Source organism: Mustelus asterias, chromosome 20 (genome assembly GCF_964213995.1).
Source record: "Mustelus asterias chromosome 20, sMusAst1.hap1.1, whole genome shotgun sequence".
NCBI lineage: Eukaryota > Metazoa > Chordata > Chondrichthyes > Carcharhiniformes > Triakidae > Mustelus > Mustelus asterias.
In genome coordinates this window covers 9,134,484-9,154,249 of record NC_135820.1, presented here as the reverse complement: position 1 = coordinate 9,154,249, position 19,766 = coordinate 9,134,484, and the positions used below count along the sequence as shown (strand labels likewise).

The window sequence follows — 19,766 nt, the reverse complement described above, 5'->3', positions numbered from 1 at the left end:
ACCAAAACTGCACACACTGCTCCAGTTGCAGCCTCACCAGTGCCTTGTATAGTTGCAGCAACACCTCCCTGCTTTTATATTCAATCCCCCTCGCGATAAAGGCCAACATTCCATTCGCCTTCTTGATCACCTGCTGCACCTGCAGACTGAGTTTTTGCGATTCGTGCACAAGGACCCACAGGTCCCTCTGCACAGTAGCATGATGTAATTTTTCTCCATTGAAATAATATTCCAATTTACTATTATTTCTTCCAAAGTGGATAACCTCACATTTGCCAACGTTATATTCCATCTGCCAGATCCTTGCCCACTCGCTCAGCCTATCCAAATCTCTCTGCAGACTTTCCGCGTCCTCCACGCAATTCGCTTTCCCACTCATCTTCGTATCATCAGCAAACTTTGATACCCTACACTCAGTCCCCTCCTCCAGATCATCTATGTAAATGGTAAACAATTGAGGCCCCAGCACCGATCCCTGCGGCACGCCACTGGTCACCAACTGCCAACCAGAAAAGCACCCATTTATTCCAACTCTCTGCTTCCTGTTAGATAGCCAATCCCCAATCCACACCAACACCTTACCCCCAACTCCGTGTACCCCAATCTTCTGCAGCAACCTTTTGTGAGGCACCTTATCGAATGCCTTCTGGAAATCTAAAAACACCACATCCACCGGTTCCCCTCTGTCAACCGCACTAGTCACATCTTCATAAAAACCAGTAGATTCATCAAACACTACTTTCCCTTCATGAATCCATGCTGCATCTGCTTGATCGAACCATTCTTATCCAGGTGCTCTGCTATTTCCCCTTTAATGATGGACTCCAGCATCTTCCCAACTACGGACGTCAAGCTAACCGGCCTGTAGTTACCCGCCTTTTGTCTACTTCCTTTTTTAAACAGCGGCATAACAGTAGCTGTTTTCCAATCAGCCGGCACTACCCCAGATTCCAGTGAATTTTGATAAATAACTACTAACGCATCTGCTATTACCTCAGCCATTTCATTCAGTACCCTGGGATGCATTCTATCCAGTCCCAATAGTCTACCAAGCACTACCTCTTTAGTAACAGTAATTGTAGTAAGGATCTCACGTCCCACCAACTCTCGATCTCTAATCTTCGGTAAACTATTTGTGTCTTCCACCATGAAGACCAACACAAAGAACTTATTTAAAGTCTCAGCCATTGCCTCGTTTTCCACTATTAAATCCCCCCTCTCATCCTCCAAGGGTCCACCATTCACTCTAGCCACTCTATTCCTTTTTATATATTTGTAAAAACTTTCACTATCATTTTTTATATTTTGAGCTAGTTTAGTTTCATAATCTATCTTTCCTTTCTTAATCGCTTTCTTAGTCATTCTTTGTTGTTTTTTAAAGCTTTCCCAATCCACTAATTCTCCACTATTTTTGGCCACTCTTTACGCATCTGTTTTTATTTTAATACTCTCCTTTATTTCCTTCGTTATCCACGTCTGGTTATCCCTTTTCTTACAGTCCTTCTTTATCACCGGAATATATTTTTGCTGAGTACTTTAAAAAATCTCCTTAAAAATCCTCCACTGTTCCTCAGCTGTCCTACCTACCAGTCTGCTCGCCCAGTCTACATTAGCCAATTCCGCCCTCATCCTATCGTACTCCCCTCTGTTCAAGCAGAGGACACTGGTTTGGGACCCTACTTCCTCACCCTCCAGCTGTATCAGAAATTCAATCATATTATGATCACTCAACCCAAGAGGATCCCTCACAAGATGATCCTTAATTCTACCTGTCTCATTACACAGTACCAGATCTAAGATAACTCGCTCTCTCGTAGGTTCTGTAACATACTGTTCAATGAAACTATCCCGACAGCATTCTAAGAACTCTTCCTCAAACCCTCCACGTCCAATTTGAGTCGACCAATCAATATGCAGAGATTAGGTAAACTGGGGTTGTTCTCCTTGGAAAGACGGAGGATGAGGGGTGACCTAATAGAGATGTATAAAATTATGAAGGGCATAGATAGAGTGAACAGTGGGAAGCTTTTTCCCAGGTCGGAGGTGACAAACACAAGGGATCACGGGTCCAAGGTGAGGGGGGCAAGGTTCAACACAGATGTCAGGGGGACGTATTATACACAGAGGGTGGTGGGGGCCTGGAATGCACTGCCAAGCAAGGTGATTGAGGCGGACATGCTGGAATCATTTAAGAGTTATCTAGATAACCACATGAACAGACTGGGAATAGAGGGATACAAAAGAATGGTCTAGTGGGCACATGAGCAGCGCAGGCTTGGAGGGCCAAAGGGCCTGTTCCTGTCATCAGTTCATAACGGGTTAATCCGGTTGTCCGGTTTGTGGTCGCTCTTAGCCTCATTAAAATAGTAGGCAATACTTCTGTCCACATTTTCCCTGACGATTGTATGGCTTTAGCCAGTGCATTCTTACGTTCCACCATTCCAGAACTCTGTGGGTGGTAAGGGATGTGGAATTTTTGTTTTATCCCCATCAATTGGCGCACTGTTTTTACCACCTTTCCGTGAAGTGCGTCCCTTGATCCGAATCGATTTGTAGGGGTACTCCCCATCTAGGGATTACCTCTTCTGCCAATATCCTAGCCACCGTGGTAGCTGTACAATTTGTAGTAGGGAATGCTTCTACCCACCTGGTGAACTGGTCTATAATAACCAGACAATAGGTTTTGCCATGGGATTGTGGTAGTGGCCCTGTGAAATCTATTTGCAGATGTTCCCAGGGTCCCTTTGGTCGGGGCTGGTGCCCCACCTTAATTTTTATGGGTCGACTAGGTTGTGTTGCGCGCACATCATGCATTGGTGACACTGTCGGGCTATGTCCCTTCCCATTCCTTTCCACCACCATTCCTTTCCTATACTAGTTATCATGGCCTCTCTTCCCGCATGTGAGAGTCCATGGTGTAGTTCCAATAGGCTGTTATGTATGCATTCTGGTGCCATTACCTTATCTTCTCATCTCCAAATGTTATCAGCCCCTTTTCTCACTCCCTGTGCTTCCCACTTCCCCTTTTCCTCTTTCGAGGTATCCTCATGTAAGTCCCGAATATCTATTTTGTCTCCTGTCTGTTCCATTACTGCTATTGGCAGCTCGCCAACTGTCTCCTGTTCTAAGGTTAACTCTGCCGGACGGCAGGGCAAGGCTTACAATTGGGGGAGAGGTAATTATGATGCGATTAGGCAAGAATTAGGGGGCATAAGATGGGAACAGAAACTGTCAGGGAAAGGCACTGATGAAAAGTGGAACTTTTTCAAGGAAAAAATACTGGGTGTCCTTGATAGGTATGTCCCTGTCAGGCAGGGAGGAAATGGCCGAGTGAGGGAACCGTGGTTCACAAAAGAGGTGGCATGTCTTGTGAAAAGGAAGAGGGAAGCTTATGTAGGGATGAGGAAACAAGGTTCAGATGGCTCGATTGAGGGTTACAAGTTAGCAAGGAATGAGCTGAAAAAGGGGCTGAGGAGAGCTAGGAGGGGACATGAGAAGTCCTTGGCGGGTCGGATCAAGGAAAACCCCAAGGCTTTTTACTCTTATGTGAGGAATAAAAGAATGACCAGGGTGAGGTTAGGGCCGGTCAAGGACAGTGGTGGGAACTTGTGTATGGAATCAGTAGAGATAGGCGAGGTGATGAATGAATACTTTTCTTCAGTGTTCACCAAGGAGAGGGGCCATGTTTTTCAGGAAGAGAAGGTGTTACAGGCTAATAGGCTGGAGGAAATAGATGTTCGGAGGGAGGATGTATTGGCAGTTTTGAATAAACTGAAGGTCGATAAGTCCCCTGGGCCTGATGAAATGTATCCTAGGATTCTTTGGGAGGCGAGGGATGAGATTGCAGAGCCTTTGGCTTTGAACTTTGGGTCCTCGCTGTCCACGGGGATGGTGCCAGAGGACTGGAGAATGGCGAATGTTGTTCCTCTGTTTAAGAAAGGGAATAGAAATGACCCTGGTAATTATAGACCGGTTAGTCTGACTTCGGTGGTTGGTAAATTGATGGAAAAGGTCCTTAGGGATGGGATTTACGACCATTTAGAAAGATGCGGATTAATCCGGGATAGTCAGCACGGATTTGTGAAGGGCAAATCGTGCCTCACAAATTTGATAGAATTTTTTGAGGAGGTAACTAGGTGTGTTGATGAAGGTAGGGCGGTTGATGTCATATACATGGATTTTAGTAAGGCGTTTGATAAGGTCCCCCATGGTCGGCTTATGATGAAAGTAAGGAGGTGTGGGATAGAGGGAAAGTTGGCCGATTGGATAGGTAACTGGCTATCTGATCGAAGACAGAGGGTGGTGGTGGATGGAAAATTTTCGGACTGGAGGCAGGTTGCTAGGGGAGTGCCGCAGGGATCGGTGCTTGGTCCTCTGCTCTTTGTGATTTTTATTAATGACTTAGAGGAGGGGGCTGAAGGGTGGATCAGTAAATTTGCTGATGACACCAAGATTGGTGGAGTAGTGGATGAGGTGGAGGGCTGTTGTAGGCTGCAAAGAGACATAGATAGGATGCAAAGCTGGGCTGAAAAATGGCAAATGGAGTTTAACCCTGATAAATGTGAGGTGATTCATTTTGGTCGGACTAATTTAAATGTGGATGACAGGGTCAAAGGTAGGGTTCTGAAGACTGTGGAGGAACAGAGAGATCTTGGGGCCCATATCCACAGATCTCTAAAGGTTGCCACTCAAGTGGATAGAGCTGTGAAGAAGGCATATAGTGTGTTAGCTTTTATTAACAGGGGGTTGGAGTTTAAGAGCCGTGGGGTTATGCTGCAACTGTACAGGACCTTGGTGAGACCGCATTTGGAATATTGCGTGCAGTTCTGGTCACCTCACTATAAGAAGGATGTGGAAGCGCTGGAGAGAGTGCAGAGGAGATTTACCAGGATGCTGCCTGGTTTGGAGTGTCGGTCTTATGAGGAAAGGTTGAGGGAGCTGGGGCTGTTCTCTCTGGAGCGGAGGAGATTGAGGGGAGACTTAATAGAGGTTTATAAAATGATGAAGGGGATAGATCGAGTGAACGTTCAAAGACTATTTCCTCGGGTGGATGGAGCTATTACAAGGGGGCATAACTATAGGGTTCATGGTGGGAGATATAGGAAGGATATCAGAGGTAGGTTCTTCACGCAGAGAGTGGTTGGGGTGTGGAATGGACTGCCTGCAGTGATAGTGGAGTCAGACACTTTAGGAACATTTAAGCGGTTATTGGATAGGCACATGGAGCACACCAGGATGGTAGGGAGTGGGATAGCTTGATCTTGGTTTCAGATGAAGGTCGGCACAACATCGTGGGCCGAAGGGCCTGTTCTGTGCTGTACTGTTCTATGTTCTATGTTCTATGTTCTATCTGCGGCTTGGTTCCCTTTGAAATTTAGCCAGCCTGGGTTATCTCTTCCTTGTTCTTTCTGGTGCGCTTTAATTTTTATTATTGTAGCTTCTAGGGGTTTCTCGCTAGCTTTTAGCAATGCCTCAATTCTTTGCTGGTGTTTAATAGGAGTTCCTCCCATGGTTATGAACCCCCTTCTACCCCATGCTGTCATATAATCGTGTATTACCCCAAATGCATACCAACTATCTGTATATATGTTTACCGTTTTGCCTTCAGATAACTCTAGTGCCTGTGTGAGTGCCACTAGTTCTGCCACTTGCGCAGATAGACCTCCGTCAATCCTTTCTGACCTTACTGTTTCTAATTTGTCATTTACTACTGCCCACCCTGTCCGGGGTGATCTTTCCACATATTTGCGTGAACCATCTACAAAAAGGGTCTCCTCAGCTGTTGTTAAAGGTACATCCTTTATCCTACCTTCTTCTGTGTCCATATCTGTATCCCCACAATTGTGTGGCTCTCTTGTGTCTAAAATCCCTTCTGCTGGGTATTTCCTGTGTCCCTTATTATTACGGATTTGCTTGGAGGTAGGAGGGCTGCTTCCCATTTCGCCCTTCTCATGTTTGAGACGCACCTTAACTTTCCCGTGTTCAGCATTTCCATCAAGGTGTGTTTGGTGTGGAGGATTATATTCCCTGTCATTATTATTGGCTCGCTAACCTTTACAACCCAGGCGGTGCAATCCAAGGTGGTTATGCACCTTGGCAGTCCGGTGACTACCGGCCCTTCTACTGTTGAATAGTAACCTATGGGTCTCCTTTTGTCGCCATGGTCCTGTGTTACCACTGCAGAATATAACCCTCCTTCATTACTACAATGGATGTGGAAGTCTTTATTGGAATCTGGTAATCCTAGTCCAGGGGCTGATATCAGTTCTGTTTTTAATTTGTTATAAGCCTCTTCCTGCTCGGGTCCCCATTCTACGGGATTTAAAGCTGGTTTTCCCCCTTTGACTAGTCTTTGTATAGGTTCTGCCAATTTTGCAAATCCCGGGATAAAACTTCGGCGACAGTTAAACAGTCCCAGCATCTTCCTGACCCCTCTTACGGTGACGGGCCATGGCATTTGTTGTACCGCCTTCTTTCGGTCTGTTGGCATTTCTTTAAGCCCTTGGGATATAAGATGTCCTTGGTACAGGACTTGTGTTTTCCCAGTTTGTGCCTTTTTGGGGCTTACCTTTAACCCTGCGGTTTTTAGTTCGTTTAATACTAGATATAGTGCTTCCTGATGTCCTGATTTGGATTCTGAAGCTATTAAGATATCATCTACATATTGTAGGATCGTGCTATCCTCTGGCAGTTCTACCCTGTTCAGGATGTCACTCATTACTCGATGGAAGATAGCGGGGCTGTTGTGGAATCCATGCGGTCGGCGAGTCCAAGTGTACTGTTTGTCTCCCACTGTAAAGGCGAATTTGGCTTGGGATTCGGGATCCAAGGGTGGGGACCAGAATCCGTTGGCTATATCCAATACTGTGAATATTTTGTGCTCCTGTGACAGTCCATTCAGGATTGTCGAAGGGTTTGCTACAATGGGGTGCAACTTGGACGTGACCTAATTGAGTCCGGTGTAATCTATCGTGAGCCTATACCTTCCGTCAGGTTTGCTCACTGGCCAGGTTGGGGAGTTAGTGGTGCTCGTGGTTTCCCTCAGAATTCCTTTTTCCACTAACCCTTTAACTATCTCCACTACAGCTTTCTCTGCATCTGGTTTGATTGGGTATTGTCGGTGGGGCTTATGCTCCTGCCCAGGTACCTTTATTGGGTCCATTTTAGTTAAGCCGGTATCTAATTTTATTTTAGCCCATACTCTGGGGACGGAGAAACAGATGGCTCCAAACCCTCCTGTCTCTAATTCCCAATTTCTGGTGGTGGCTGTGGCCACCTTAATAGTTTCGAGGTGACTTGTGAGTTTCCCTATTCTAGTTTTCCGACCATCCTGTCTTGGCCAGATTAATTCTCCCTCTCCACAGTCTATCAATATCTCATATTCTTTCATTAAATCATTTCCCATTATTGTACCCTTGTTATTTTTACACACATAATATCTCATCGGTATATACAAATTATTTATTCCTGCTAACGTGGTCTCACTCAGGTAGGCGGGTGTTTTGTTCCCTCCTATCCCGGTTAGGTAAATCATTCTACTTGTAGTGGGTAAGGGTAGGTCGGTGACAGATATGGATGCTCCTGTGTCCACCAGCATCTCACATTGCCTGCCCCCTACTAGTGCAGACACATAAATCCTTCCCTCCTTCTTACCCTTATGAATGGGGGCTGCAGACCGTCAATCTTGCTGACCCCGGAGGTTCCTTGGTTCCTCCGACTCTGCTGTGGTCATGGATAGGGTCGGGGGTCTCCCATGTTTGTCCCAACACACTGCTTCTGTGTGTCCATTTTTATTTCAGTGATTACAATGTTTCCCACTGCTTTTTCCTCTCCTTGAGACCCCGCAATCTCTTGCAAAGTGCCTTGGTCGGCCACAATTGTGACAAGTCAGTTTGGACTTAATTCCATTCCTGTTACTGTAAGCGGCTATTCTTTCTTGTCTTACTCCTGTCTGGGACTTCTCCTCTCTGCCTCCCGGTACGCCACGAGCCCATTCTACGAGTTCATCATAATCCTGGGACATAATCACTCCCATTTTTAGAATGGTTTGGTGAACACTAGAGAGCCCATCCTTGAAAGCCTGGATGAACGCTCGATCCCCACGGCCTGGGTTTCCTTGCCCTGAGCATTCCTGGCATACTTGGGGCGGCACGGTAGCACAGTGGGTAGCACTGCTGCTTCACCGCTCCAAGGACCTGTGTTCGATTCCCGGCTCGGGTCACTGTCTGTGTGGAGTTTGCACATTCTCCTCGTGTCTGCGTGGGTTTCCTCCGGGTGCTCCAGTTTCCTCCCACAGTCCAAAGATGTGCGGGTTAGGTTGATTGGCCATGCTAAAAATTCCCCCTCAGTGTCCTGAGATGCGTAGGTTAGAGGAATTAGCGGGTAAAATATGTAGGGATATGGGGGTAGGGCCTGGGTTGGATTGTGGTCGGTGCAGACTCGATGGGCCAAATGGCCTCTTTCTGCACTGTAGGGTTCTATGATTCTATGACTTGGAACAACCATTCCCCGTACTCAGAAGCTCCTTCCCCCTTTAGCTGCTTGGTTGTTGTCATTCTGCTCCAGTTAGTAGGAGCATTTCCTAAAACTCTCTGAATTTCTGATTTAAACTGGGTGAAAGATGCCTGTTATGCATCTATTTCTGCTGTTAGGGCGACTGCATGTGTCCAACGTCCCCCACTTTAATCTTGTGCTGGAGGAGTGGCGGGTCCACCTGCCACCTGCCTCCACTTATCCGCTGGACATGCTGCCCTGACCAGTTGGTGTATGTCTCTCAGGTGCAATCGGTGTCCTACCCAAATTGTATCTAATTCTTCCCAGAATTTAGTGTTTGCGCTTCTAGGTTGTAATTTACCCAGGGAATCCATTATCTGCTGCCTTTTGCCTGGGGTGAATGGCTTATAATTTGCTTTTGGCTGTGCACCCGTTCCCCCTCAGGTTACTGGCGCTAAGTTGTGTTCTAGCGCTGCCCCGCTGGAGAAGCAGTTGGTCCATGTTGTGTGGACTCATAAGGAGGTAGAGGAACAGTTTCCCCTCCCCATCAATTCTCTTCTAACACTTGGTTTCGTTTCTCCAGTTCCCTTACTCTGGATTCTAACTCTCTAATCTTCTCTTCATCTTCACTCCACTTTTTAGTAGAGGCGACTACTTGCTCAATTAGTCCAGCCAACTGATTGATGTACTAATAATACCCCTGTCTTCTTTGTCTTGTTTCTCTTTTCCCCATCTATCCACTTTCTCTGCTGTTCTGTCTGAGAAGCATCCCAGCCATCCCTTTGCATCCTCTTTATTAACGCTCGTCTGTCTGTCATGTACACTTCAATAAGAGATCCTGCAGGTCCTCTCTTAACTTCTTTATCTGCCATCTCGCAGACTTCACTACCCCGGTTACTATTGCTCCTTGGCAACGTGTTTTATGCACCGTACGGCCACGATTACTTCCTAGTAATGTGTTCTCTCTACCGTAGGGACTTCACTACCCCCGGTCACTATTAATACTCTCGCACCGTGTTTCACTACCGTCTCAGGGTTTCTATTTATACTCACGGCCACTATTACCGCCTCGGCAACATGTTTCTCCACCGGAGTCCAGCTCTAGGTCAGAGTTGATCAGCTCCTTTTCCGCACCGCTTTACAACATTGACGGTCCAGTACCCAACTATACAAACTTTCCTACAAACAGGTGGCAAACTCTGCGTTTGTGCGCCACTACATAGTTTGATGTTAACTGACCTTTGCCACTTGTGCTTCACAATCCTAAGTGCCCTAGGTGCCTCTACGCCCACTTCGGGGTCCTGACCTTCGCGAGGGGGATTTCCTCTCTTAACAACTGGTCTAAGGCTCCACGTTTGAGACAGGCACTTCCTTGTCATCTAGTCGTTCAGCACAAGTAACAGTCAATCAATATTTATCACTATATCATCAGCAGTTAGTACTTATCACTATACCATATACAATCAATACTTATCACTATAAATACCCCCTAATTTTACCCCTTTTAAACTGTATTATTGACCTCATCTGACTCCCACAGATTCAGTGATCTGTACCCCGGCTTTCCGATCGTGGCCAATCGATCGAACTTACCAGCAATTGCTGACTACGTCAATTGTTGTGGGAAATTTACCACTTCGGAGTCAGACTTGGAAGTCCAACAAAAGTTTTATTTCAGACAAAGTTTTGCAAGAAAGCACTGGTACTCTGCAGTACTTGGCAGCCACCTTCTCAACTACATACTGGTAGTTGAGCATCTCTTATACTTTTTAGACAAGAGGCAGTCCAGACATTAGCCATTAACACATCGTTACAAGTTGAGTACACAGATACGGACATTGACAGTTAACACATCATTGTGCATAGAATGGATACATTCATGCAGTTATGCCCTCTATCAATGACTGGTTTCGATATATACATTTATGTATTTATGTCCCCATCAGTGGCTGATCTCGTTACATTTATGTCTCCATCAATGGCTGATCTTGTTATCAAACTCATTGTTCTGGGTCTGCTCTTTATCTCACGTCTTAAAGTGCCCCAGGTCTGACCAGTTTCCTGCAGAAATTCAGAAACCGTAGGTATCTTTGTGTAATGTGACACTCTTTGTGTAATGTCTGTGCCCAAAGTCAGTGTCTTTTAATGTCCCTTCCCAGAGTCCATTTTGTGGGCCAGGTAACCATTTTGTGTCCATCACTTTAATATCACCATAACACTAAAATGAATATTGTTCATCATTATTTACTGTTGAGAAAGACATGGATGTTCGGGAACTTGGGGAAATTAATAGTGATGAGTTGGGGAGTGTACATATTACAGTGAAGGAGGTGCTGAAAGTCTTCAAGCGCATCAACGTAGATAAATCCCCAGGGCCTGATTAAATGTGTCCCAGGACGTTGTGGGAGGCTTGGGAGGAAATTGCGGGTCCCCTAACAGAGATATGTGAATAATTGACAGCCACAGGTGAGGTGGTGAAGATTGGAGGGTAGCAAATTTTGTGCCTTTGTTTAAGAAAGGCTGAAGGGGAAAGCCTGGGAACTACAGATGGTGAACCCAATGTCTGTCGTGGGTAAGTACGTAGAATTATAGAATCCTGCAGTGCAGATGGAGGCTACTCAGCTAATTGAGTCTGCACCCACCGCAATCCTACTCAGGCCAAATCCCCGTAACCCCATGCATTTACCTTGACTAGTCCACATGGCACTAAGAGGCAATTATCATGGCCAATCACCAATTCGCACATCTTTGGACTTTGGGGGGAAAGCGGAGCACCCGGAAGTGACCCACGCAGACTCCACACAGAGAGTCACCCAAGCCAGGAATCGAATGCGCATTCCAGGCACTGTGAGGCAGCAGTGCTAACCACTGTGCCAATGTGCAACTGCACCGTTATAATGTATTCTGAGAAACATGATCTACAGGCATTTGGAGAGGCAAAGACTGATTAGGAACAGTCAGCATGCCTTTATGAGTGGAAGATCGTATCTCACAAATCTGATTCCTTTTTTTTAAGAAGATAGATGAGGGCAGTTCAGTCGATGTTGTCTACATGGACTCTAGCAAGGCCTTTGACAAGGTACAGCATGGTAGGTTGTTGCATAAGGTTAAATCTCACGGGACCTAGGGTAAGGTAGCCAGTTGGATGCAAAATTTGCTTGACCACAGACGACAGACGGTGGTTGTAGAGAGTTGGGTTTTTTTCAAACTGGAGATCTGTGACCAGCAGTGTGCCTCAGTGATCACTGCTGGGTCCACTGTTAATAATATTAATGACTTGATGAGAATTAAGGATGCATGGTCAGTAAGTTTCCAGATGACACCAAGATTGGTAGCATAGTGGACAGTGAAGAAGGTTTTCTAGGATTACAACGGGATGTTGATCAATTGGATTAGTGGGCCATGAATGGCAGATGGTGTTTAATTTAGATAAATGTGAGATGATGCGCTTTGGTAGATCAAATTGGGGAAGACATATTCAAATAATGGTGGGACATTGGGGCGAGTTATAGAACAAAGAGATGTAGCAGTACAGGTTCATAGCTACTTGAAGGTGGAGTCACAGATGGACAGGATGATGAAGGAAGCATTTGGCATGTTTGGTTTCATTGGTCAGAAAGTCTTATGATGTGGAGATGCCGGCGTTGGACTGGGGTAAACACAGTAAGAAGTTTAACAACACCAGGTTAAAGTCCAACAGGTTTATTTGGTAGCAAACTTCTTACAGAAAGTCTTATGCAGGAATTGGGACGTCTTATTGAAGTTGTACAAGACATTGCTAAGGCCACACTTGGAATACTCTATACAGTTCTGGTTATAGAAAGGATATTATTAATCCAGATAGAGTGCAGAAAAATTTACAAGGATGCTACCAGGACTTGATAGCTTTAGTAATGAGGAGAGGCTGGATAGACTGAAGCTTTTTTCCCTTGATCGAAGGAGTCTCAGGGGCAATATTATCGAGGTCTATGAAATAATGAGGGGCATAAATAATGTAGAGAGTCAACATCTTTTCTAAAAGGTAAGGGAGTCCAAAACTAGAGGGCATAGGTTTAAGTTGAGAGAGGGAGATACAAAACGGCCCAGAGGGGCATTTTTTTCAATCAGCGAGTGGTGAGTGTCTTGAGCGAGCTGCCAGAGGCAGTAGTAGAGGCAGGTACAATTTTGTCTTAAAAAAAACATTTAAACATTTACATAGATAAGATGGGTATAGAGGGATATGGGCGAAATGCAGGAAATTGGGACTAGTGTAGTTGTCAAAATTGGTGGTATGGACAAGTTGGGCCGAAGGGCCTGTTTCCATGCTGTAAACCTCTATGACTTTATCAGTAGGTGACTTTTCATTCATACAAAATTTGAAAAACAGCAGATTAATGCCACTGCACCCAAAGCACAATTCAACTGTCCACCCCTTACGACATTGATCACATCCTATCTGCTATCACTGGGTCCCCAAACCCACGTCATGCCCCATCCCCTGGGCCATTTCATCCCTCACCCTATTTATTCTACTGTCCACATTACATATTCAACTCTTCCGCCATACCCGACCATTCCCCAATTCATCCCAAAACTAATTCGCTTCAGAAGGAGTTTGTTTAATAATCATACAAGTTTAAAAATCACATAAGCTGCCCGCTGCTAACATTCTCAAACTCAGATAAAATTCAGAGGAGAGCAGAATTGCCTTCGATACTGATAACTTTGAAGTACCAAACAGTATTAATTATAAGAGAGGCTTTCATCACACAATGTACACAAAAGCATCTAATTGAACTCTGTGAAGCTGCAGCTCATGTGTGAAGGAAAATGGATAAGAAGGTGAATCATAATTGATAAAGCACTGGTCAAACATATTTCTTATCATAGTTATGTCTGAAAGTTGGTAGATAAATATAAGTAAATGCATGCTTGGTATTATAACTAAACAGACTTGTCAGATTATAATTGGACAACCCCATACCCACGTGTAATACATTATGTAATCCCAATTATTAGCTGTGATTGGGCATTTTTTTTTCAAACTAATATGGTACTCTTTTATTTGTAGATGTTAGTCGTTTGTAGTCAACGGTATAATTGCCATTGTCTTTCTTAATCTGTGAACCTAATTGGCCAGTCAGATTCCTTGCGATGAATCTTAAACTGGAACCCTGACTGTCGCCTGGTCAACTATGAGGAGTTAAGTACATTATAGTCAACAGCTGCAGAACTCCCACAACACCTTCCATATTCCCAACCCATTTCCTGTGCGCAACCTCAAGCCTGCCTTGCAGCTGATCACTGCCCAGTCTCCTCCAGCACATCACCAGAACGTATCTCAGAAAAAAAACTTCCATTCCACAAACTCCTGCCATCATATCACCTGTCATATACCTTAAACGCTAACTGACCCTGCATCTCTTCCGCCAGGTCTGTTACTCAAGTCCCAATTCTGCATCCAATCTCTCATCTCATATCCTACAACTATTTCTCATTACCAAACCATCCCTCACCTTTTCTACAACTAAAACCCTCGATCTATCAGTTTCCCCATTACTCAGATCATATCACTCCCAAACCCCCAACCAACTAATACTCACCTCATGACACTACCCACTGCGCACCCCGTCACTCGCACCCCGTCACTCGCACCCCGTCACCCGCACCCCTTCACCCGCACCCCTTCACCCACACCCCTTCACCCGCACCCCTTCACCCGCACCCCTTCACCCGCACCCCTTCACCCGCACCCCTTCACCCAGCCCCCGTCACCCAGCCCCCGTCACCCAGCCCCCGTCACCCAGCCCCCGTCACTTATCCTATCACTGGCAACATCACTCAACTCGTTTTCATCCCATCACTTCCTCTATCTCTCACTCCATCACACTTTTCAGCATTCAGTCAACACTCATCTCATCATTCATCCTGTGACAGATTCCATCACTCACCCTGTCATTCACCCGATACTCACCCCATTAGCTACCCTATCACTGACAACATCATTCAACTCATTTGCCACCTCATCACTCAGTCCATCAGCCACCCCACCACACAAACCATCAGTCACATCAACACTCACCCCATCACACAAAGCATGACTCAGTCCTTCACTCGCCAGTCACTCACTTCAACACTTATCCAATCACTAAAGAGCATCAGTCACCCCATTACTCTCCCCATCATTCACTTAGTCACTCACTGAGTCACTCACCCAATCATCACCAGATCATGCAACAAATCAATCATCCCATCACTCAACCCGTCATTCACAACAACAGTCACCCCAGCCACTCACCCGATCACTCTCGCCATCACCGACCATGTCACCCAACTTGTTCCTCACCCCATCACTCATCCCATGACTTACTCCATTATGTACCCCATCACTCACACCATCATTTGCTCCATTACTCACCCCGTGACGACCTTCGACACTCACCCCATTTCTGTCCTGTCACTCACTCGATCTCTCACCATGTCAATCACTGCAGAACTAAACGCATCCCTGACTCCATCCCTTTCTTCATTATCAAACTAATCTCTCACTCTATTCCCACACTCCAACTTTCTCTTCATCCTCACCCATCCCCTTTCGAATACCAGACCCGACAGCACTCTGCACATCCTTCAGCAAAGTCCTGCACCATATTCCTTAGTCTTGAGCACCCATACTATCTCTTTTATAGATTCCCCTCTCTGTGTGAGGAGTCAGTATGTGTATCCATGATCACACAGCAATCCCTGGTGTTACTTACCCAAAGTAAGCCGGCTTTTCCTTCTGTGCACTCTCCATAATCTGGAGAAGCGTGTCTCCTTCAGGCACAGTCAAAGGAAGGGAATGACTGCATGAAGAGGTGCATAAAAGATCATGAATAACAGTGTACTTCACGGTAATCTCTCCCGTCTTTCCAGCCTCCTGGATATGGAGTGAGTGCTGATCTGAAAAAAAGAGGGTTTTAGAAGTTGCCTGTGTGTGTATAAATCCACCAAAAAAACTCAGTGATAATGAAAATGGCCACTTTGTTATAGTTGTTATGATATGTATACAATTGCACCTTCGAATTCTTATTGTTCTAGTTCCATCACAGGGCAAGGTCCAGCAGCACCAGGAACAAAGCCCTGGTGGTGACACCTCAGAGGTCGAAAAATGTATGCAACTAGCTTTGAAGTCTGCCTATCTTTTTAACCTCCTCCAACTTCTGCATCTCAATGACCTACATACCTCCTTAAATCTATAAGTTCCCCCAACCTCTAAAATTCTCCGTAGTGTTGTGACCTCTTTGAGCTCTGACAATGCTTCCTATCTCAGTAATTTCCTCCAACCCCTAACACCCTCCCTATTTCTGACACCTCCTTGACACCCTACAGCTTTCCCTTTCATCTGTGACCTCCCCATAACTTGATAAATCTTACTATCTCAACCTCACCCAGCCCCTGCAATCCTTTCATATATATAACCTCCTCCAATCCCCATAAGCCTGCGGATATTTGTAAACCCCGACAACCACCACTTTCTCTGTAAACACTTCCAGGCCCTACACCTCTCCCTATTTCTGTAATTTCCCCTAGTCTGTACAGTCCACCATATCTCAGTTACCGCCATCAACACATTCAGCGCCCTTCTCTCTGTAATCTCATCTAGCCAATATGACTCTCATTCTCCATAACATCCTCTATCTACTGCAATACTTGCTATCTCTGAAATACCCACTAATCCCTAAGACATTCCCTATATCAATAAGACCCTACAGCCCTCAATACTGGTGAAATATCCTCCAGCCTCTAAATCCCCAGCTCTGTAACTCCTCCAGCCCCACAATGCTGAAATTTCTGTACACTCCACCAGCCCTGTACTCGTCCCCATATTTGCAACCTCCTCTATTCCTCAGTTAGCCACACCCTTTACCACGTTGGCAAGTGCCTCCAGGCCTACAACACTCCCCGTCTCCTCCCTCCGAACTGTGCAATCCTCCCTCCTTCTGTACCTCCTCCAGCCCTGCATCATTCCTTTCCTTTACCGTCTTTAAGCCTCAATAAATCTCACGAACTCTGTGAACTCATGCAGCCTCTGTACATCGACTTATCCCTTGTTCGCTCCTCAAAACAAATGCCCCTCACCCTCTCCAAAAATTGTTTCAACCTTGACGAGTCTACCCATCTTTGTAACCTCAGCAAGCATCTACAAACAATCCACCCATCTTTAACCACGTCACTACAAGTCTCCCTATCTTTCTAAACAACTCCAGCCCACACAATCGTCCCAATTCCTGTACGCTCCTTCAACACATACAACCTTCCCATCCCTGTAACCTCCTCCATCCTCGACAGTCCTCATTATCTCCGTAGCATCCTACATCCACTGCAATCCTCCCTATCTTTGTAACATCCTCCTTACATCTGCAACCTTCCCCAGCTGCTACAATATTGCCTTCCAATCTGCAACCCCCTCCAACTCCTACAACCTTGTTTTCTCTGTAATCCCCTCCAGGACCTACAATTCTCCCTAACTCTGTAACAATTTTCATTCTCTACAACCCTCCCTTGCATCTGTTACCTCATGCTGCCTCTAAAACACTCCCTTTCTCTGGATGCCTCTAAAACACTCCCTGTCTCTGTAACCTCCTTCAAGCCCTACAACTCTCCTTAATCCTTTTACAACTTCCAGTACCTACAATTAGCTGTAAGTTCATCCAGACTGTATAAATCTCTGGATCTCTGTAAGCACTTCCAGCTGCTATCCACTCTCCCTCTCTTTATAGCCTCCTCCCACACCTAATATCCCGCTAAATACTGTAACTTCGTGGAGTCCATGCAACCGATGTATGTTGATGCACCTCCATAAACATCCATTTTACCTTGCCTGCTCTAAGGAGAACAGGACCAGCTTGCCCACTCTCTCCATTTTAAATAAGTTCCAAAAAATGCACCACTTCATCCCAGTCAGTCTGGGTCTTAAGCAGAGGGCTGCCATTACTTACTGCTGCTTTGGAGGCCATGAGGGAAGATCACCAAGATCAGGAACAGCATGCAAAGAATAGCCATCTTTGTCTCGTGTCTGTCGCTGCACACAACGCCGTCCCTTCAGCGTGAAATTGAAACGGTGATTGTTTATCAATCCAAAGTAGGAGGAGGGTTACAGTGATTACAACTGATAACAATTATTTACCTTCAATTCATGATAAGTTCACCATGGAACCCTTATCTTCCATGTCAAGTTAATTGCAGAAGCAAATATTAACTGAATAATTTCAATGTTGTCAGCAGCAATGTCATTAATAGGGCATTTCGCTTACTTGTTTACAGTTTTGCTGGCTAGGTCAGCATTAATTTTCCATTAATAATTGTCCTTAAGATGAAGGTGGAAAGCTACCTTCTTGAAAAGCTGCAGTCCATCATATGTGGTTACACCCAAAGTGCTGTTATGGAAAGAGTTCCAGGATTTTGACCCAGCGACAGTGAAGGAACAGTGACATATTTCCAAGTCGGGATGATGAGTGGTTTTCAAAGGAACTTGCAGAAGGCCGTGTTCACATATGAATATTGTTCTCGTCCTTAGGTTTGCTAGAGTTCAATGGTTGGAATGCATCGTCAAAAATTAAACCTCGCACTTATATAATAATTGCCACCATAATGCCATAAGACATAAGAGCAGAATTAGGCCACTCAGCCCACCGAGTCTGCTCCGCCATTCAATCATGGCTGATAATTTTCTCATCCGCATTCTCCTGCCTTTTCCACATAACCTCTGATCCCCTATCTATCTCTTTTTATAATCTCTTTGCTATGCAAATCAACATAAATTATTTAATAAACATGAATTCACGTTGTTAACTAGTACAGTATATGAACAGTCATCTTTATAGTGCATGACATCTCTCCGAGCCATTACCTAATTTCGAATATATTTAATGAAAGTCTTAATTCTGTATCTTTATATTTCTTCACTCACTGTTCCTGAGACACTGATTTATTCCGTGTTCACAATGCATAAATCTGGGATATAGTTTAGGTTTGGGCCAGTAATTGAGAAATAACATTTGTGCCACAAAATGCCAATCACTATCTCACTCTCTAAATTGGTGGTGAGCTGCCTTCTGAACCACTGCAGTCCCTGTAGGATAGTTACACCCACAGTGCTGTTAGTGACAGAATTCTAGTATTTTGTCCCAGCGACAAGTAAGGAATGGCAATATATTTCTGTGTCAGGATGGTGAGTACTTGAAGAAAAAGCTCCAGGTGGTGGTGCTTCTAGATATCTGTTGCCCTTGTTCTTCTAGATGGAAAGAGTTATGGGCTTGGAAGATGCTGCCGAAGGAACCTTGGTGAATTCCTGCCAGTAATATTGTAATAGGAGCACACTGCTGCTACTGCGTAACATTGGTGCAGGTTTGTGGAAGGGGTGCCAGTCATGCAGGTTGTCGAGATTATTGAGTGTACTTGGAGCTGCACTCATCCAGGCAAGTTTAGCTTATTCCATCACACTTCAGAATTGTGTCTTGTAGATTGTTGACAGTCCAGGAAGGGACCCAGGAGGTCAGTTCTCACCACAGGATTCCCAGCCTCTAACCTGCGCCTGTAGCCATCATTTTTATATGGGTAGACAAGTTCAGTTTCTGTTCAATCGCAACCCCCAGGACTTTAATAGAACAGGATTCTATGAAGGTAATGTCATTGAATGTCAAGCGAAAATTGTTACATTCTCCCTTGGTTGAGATGACAATGGTCCGGCACCTGCATTGAGCAAAACAGACATGCCACTTATCCCCAGATTGCACTTATATAATAATTGCCACCATAAGACTGTAAGACATCGGAGCAGAATTAGGCCACTCAGCCCACCATGCAGATATTCTCCAGATTATGCTACATGAAAATATTGGCAGGAGTGACCACTGTACAGTACGTGTAGAGGTGATGTCCCAGCCTCATGTTAAGGACACCCGCTCCCGATTCTGCTGTTTGGCACTACCACCGTGGTAAATGGCATATCTATAAAAAAATAGAAAATCATGACTTAGGAGATATAGCCCATCAACAGAAACAGAATTACATACTACAAAATACTGTAACCTCATTGGGCCGGCTCTAATATTACCATCAAGATAGGATCAATGCTGGTACAATAAAGAGTTTTGGAAACACTGCCAGATGCCACATTCAGTGTCCAATAAAATGTAATGTCAATCTGGCAAAGCTACAACACTGGACTCAGCAGAAGCAGCAAGCAATCATAGAGTCATAGAGCATTACAGCATGGAAACAGGCCCTTCGGCCCAACTTGTCCATGCACC

General features: G+C 45.1%; 1 protein-coding gene across 1 annotated transcript in view; it reads right to left on the bottom strand.

Annotated features, from left to right (window-relative positions):
• LOC144508754 (cobalamin binding intrinsic factor-like) overlaps window positions 1-19,419 on the bottom strand; it is a 33,447-nt gene extending 14,028 nt beyond the window's left edge. Inside the window, exons 1-3 of the mRNA XM_078237064.1 lie at window positions 19,379-19,419; window positions 17,454-17,554; window positions 15,231-15,414 (exon numbers count right to left, since the gene is read on the bottom strand). Coding sequence (XP_078093190.1) covers window positions 15,231-15,414; window positions 17,454-17,554; window positions 19,379-19,404 — 311 coding nt within the window. The 5' untranslated portion in view covers window positions 19,405-19,419. The remainder of the gene's footprint in view (window positions 1-15,230; window positions 15,415-17,453; window positions 17,555-19,378) is intronic.
• Between the last annotated feature and the right edge of the window lie 347 nt (window positions 19,420-19,766).